Below are 4,357 nucleotides of genomic sequence, written 5' to 3'. Positions count from 1 at the left end.
CTATGTCACCGGTAACAAAGAATTAAAGGCAACAATTTTTTTCTTCAAGAGCCTTTTCAGAGCTTCTTTGACATCTTTGTTTCTCAGAGAGTAAATCAAAGGATTCAACATCGGTGTGACCAGGGTGTAACACAAGGAGGCCACTTTACTCAATTCAGGAAATCTGTTAGGGGTGAGGTACATAAAAAAGACAGCACCATACAGCACACTCACGACTCCCAGGTGAGAGCTGCAAGTGGAAAAGGCTTTCTTCCGTCCTTCGGTGGAGCGTATCTTGAGAACTGTAGACACAATATACATATAAGAAACAATTATGACTGTCATGGTAGGCAAAATAATGATGCTGGATACGAAAAAGGATACCATTTTGTAGACAAAGAGATCAGAACAGGAAATCCTCTGCAGTGGGCGACTGTCGCAATAGAAGTGGTCGATGGCTCTAGAAGCGCAAAAGGATAAGGTGAATGTCATGCTCGTCTGAAGAACTGAAGTGAAGCAGCCACAGAAATAGGAACCAGCCACCAGCTGAATGCAGAGATGGGTTGACATCTGAACAGAGTAGAGGAGCGGATTGCAGATGGCAATGAAGCGGTCATAAGCCATGGCCGCCAGGAGAAATCCCTCCGTCACAATGAAGAGAGCAAAGAGAAAAAACTGAGTCACACAGCCCGTAAAGGAGATGGTCAGGTTCTCAGACCAGAAGGCGAGCATAGCCTTCGGTGCGATCACTGATGAGTAAAAGAGGTCAATGAAGGAGAGGTTGCCTAGGAAGAAATACATTGGTGTGTTCAGTCGAGGATCATTCATGATAATGGCCATCATCCCAACATTCCCTAAAAGGATCATGGCATATACTAGTAGACATATCAGGAAGAGGAGAATATGGAGCTCTGGGCGAACCCTGAAGCCTACAAGAATGAAGTCAGTCCCTTCTGAGTGATTACTTGGTGCCCTGTCACCCATGGCAGAGACCTGCTGAAAGGCACAAGGTGAAATAAACAAATGAAACTCTGGCTTTGGTTTTAGTGACATACATACAGAAATATTGAGATAAATTATCGACCAATTAATTAAATACTACCCATAAAATAATACCCATAACACAAAGAGGTATGAATTGGGATTAAACATTAATAACATCTGGAAAATGCAAATCTATTAATCATGGATAGATAGAAAGAAGTGCTTTGGTTATTTGATTTCAATAATCTTTTGCACATATTTTCCAAGAAAGTAAATTATTCTTATTGTATAATTTCACACAAATTCTGAATTTATGACAATGTGTTCATGGTTAGATAATTATTCTTACTTAAATTAAGATTGCTATATATAATCTCTAGGATTGTTATTTATGGCAAATATGACAGTCATACATTAGGATTTTTTTATAATAATAACAGACATTTAAAAATATTTTACCTTATTTTTTCTCAGTCTTTCTAATTTCCTTAACACTGCACCAAGCGTCAAAAAAAGAGGGAATAAAATAGACAATTTATTGCCATGTTAAAGTTAATAATGGAAAATAATTAAATAAGATAAAATACTCTAAAATTATTTCCAAAATTGTATTGTTACTCTTCAGATTAAAGTCATCTTCCCAAATATACCAGGATTTTAGCATTGCCTTATTAGAGCACTTCATTTCCACTGGTAGTTGTTCAACTAAGAAATGCCATAATTATTCAGTCCTTTTTATTTGGAAGTACAAGGATATGTTCATGAATATTCCAAACCTTACACCACAATGAATGATTGATTTTCTATCAAAGTTGAATCAATTCATTTTTATCTTATGGTTTACCCGTGGCAAGGAAACTTAAGGTATAAATCTAAAGAAAATTTTGTCTCCTAAATTCTTGCATGTGTTTTGTCTTCATGTGAGAAAAATATAAACACCATTGATATATAAGGAGTCTAATAAGTCTTATGTCATCCAAAGTCCTTGATTATCTACCAAAATATCAATAATAATTGTCTCCAGTGGCCTTAATTATTTTTACTCCTGTGCAACTCTTTTCAGGATATTTCAGCATTGAGATTTTGCTCATCTTTTCTGATGGGCTCCACTGGGAGAAGAATAATCAAAATATCAATTATGGAGATAAAAGTGTAAACTCGAGGGTTGGTGTTCATAAGGATTATGGAAACCACAGGTAAATTGCAGGTAAAAAGTGTAAGGTAGTCAAAATATAAGGACATTTTCCTTCTCTTGCTGTGTGTACACATTTGGAAGTCCTCTCTGTACATTTTTTCTTCGTTGAAATCAAAGAAAAACTCTTTATTTACTATCACACTAGACACATTGATAGACATAGAGAAATAAATTAAAAATGCATAATATATAGGACAAACTTTAAGAAAATGTGTATTCATTTTCTTTTCGTGAACTATATTTGAGATTTTGAAGACCCATTCTCTCCTAATAATTCTTCATTGAAATTTTGATGGCACACATATTCCATGATACAGCAAATGCACTCTGATTCATCTAATGTTTTGCTAATTATTTCCTTTTCTACATTTAAATAATAAGAAGTTAGAAAATACAATTGATAAATGATGACATTCAACATAACTGTAGAAAAATCACTGACTGACATATTAACAAGATCTCAGGACTTAAAGTTTAAAATCCCTTAATAATTATTATCTTAGTTACTTAGTGCTGAAATAATGAACACTACAAAGAAGTAGCTTTAAAGGACAGACATTTATTTTCTCACGGTTCAGAAGGTTGAGAGGCCAAATTCTGGTCATGCTCCTCAGAGGTCTTACTTTGTCTTTGTCCATTTATAATAGCTGCCCTCAATCTTCAGTTTGAAGATGTACCTGTCACATATGCGTGTTTTCATATATCTTCCCTCATGTGTCTGTTTTTATCCTTTTCTATAACTAAAAATGGATTAGATTTAGGACCCACCTTACTCTGATATAAACTCAGTAACACAATTAAAAAAAATCTAGTATTTCCAAATGTAGTCTTATAACAGGTACCTGGGTTAAGATTTCAATACATAATGTTGGGGTACACAATTCAATCAACAATTCTACTGAATGATGGGAAGACTAGATTAGAACTACAGATATAATACTCTCTTTTTTTCTTTTAAAGTGTTTAAATGGTGAAGTCCTTTTATTGGTGAGAAGACCAAAGGGCATGATCACCTATGAAGCCTATACTCCTAAAACTATGCACACTTAAACTTTTTTAAAAACATCATTTTATTGGGAGCTCTTACAGATATCATAACAATCCATAGTTAAATCATACCAAGCAGTATTGTACAATTGTTTGTGAAATAATCAGCTTCAAAACATTTTCTTTCTTCTCTAACGCCTCGATATCAGCTCCCTTTGTATCTATCTCCTCCCTCCCCTCCCCGGCAGGAACCCAATTATTTTTCCCCTTATAATAGTTTTCTTCTTCGTCTTCTTTTTTGCCATATCTTACACAATCCAAAATATCCATTCACATACAATTTTGTTGTTTGATCCAAACCAGTGGGGTTATACAGTCATCAATGTTATCAACTCCCTATTCCCCTCACCCTGTCGTCTCGTACCCCCAGGGAATCATTCATTACTCCTGTTACTATTTCAGAGGGTTATCCATCTTGACTTTTATGTACCAAATGATCTCAAATATCCAAATAAAACATATGCAAATCTAACATGATTAATGAGATAAAACAATTAAAAATCATAATAGTAAGGGGAAGAAATATTAAAGAACTAGAGGATAGTTATATTGTTCATCCAGTGCTATACTGCATCCTGGATTTATTCTCTGTTATCATGTGTTATCCTCTGTTATCATGTTTATCATATGGCCCTTCTGACAGGGACTGTCCAATTATCTTACAGGTGGGTTTTGGGTCTCCACTATATACATGCCCCTTCACATTGGTTTGGTTGATTGTTTTTGAACTTCTGATACCTCCTCCCATGAACACCTCATGATCACACAGGCTGATGCGTTTATTCCATGTGGGTTTTGTTGCTTCTCTGCTAAATGGTTGCTTATTGAGCTACAAGCCTTTAAGACCTCAGATGCTATATCTTTTAATAGTCAACCACCATCAGCTTTCTTCACCACATTTGCTTAGGTACCCATTTTTTCTTCAGCGATTATGTCAGGAAGGTGAGTATCATACAGTACAGCGTTAGTAAGAACAAACCGTTCTTGAAATAAGGTAAGATTTAAATAGAGGTCCAAAGTCCATCTACTTCCTTGTTGCATTTGCATATTCATACATACATAAACACACACATATTTTTTCTTTCTTTCCTCCTACCCCACTATTATATTTACCTGCCATTCACCTCTGAATAATTCCTCTCAGATACGATT

The 4,357-nt window shown here is 35.2% G+C and overlaps 1 protein-coding gene across 1 annotated transcript; it reads right to left on the bottom strand.

Moving 5' to 3' along the window:
• OR9K2 (olfactory receptor family 9 subfamily K member 2) lies at positions 1-1,032 on the bottom strand. Its single transcript, XM_075553280.1, has one exon. It carries the CDS (start codon positions 1,030-1,032, stop codon positions 1-3), a length of 1,032 nt encoding a protein of 343 aa, XP_075409395.1.
• Between the last annotated feature and the right edge of the window lie 3,325 nt (positions 1,033-4,357).

This window comes from Tenrec ecaudatus, chromosome 6 (genome assembly GCF_050624435.1).
Source record: "Tenrec ecaudatus isolate mTenEca1 chromosome 6, mTenEca1.hap1, whole genome shotgun sequence".
Taxonomy (NCBI): domain Eukaryota; kingdom Metazoa; phylum Chordata; class Mammalia; order Afrosoricida; family Tenrecidae; genus Tenrec; species Tenrec ecaudatus.
This window is presented reverse-complemented; position numbering and strand designations above follow the sequence as displayed.

What these genes read in the sequence shown, in the direction of transcription:
- OR9K2 (XM_075553280.1), bottom strand. Translation starts at nt 1,032, where the DNA reads ATGTCACTAAAACCAAAGCCAGAGTTTCATTTGTTTATTTCACCTTGT.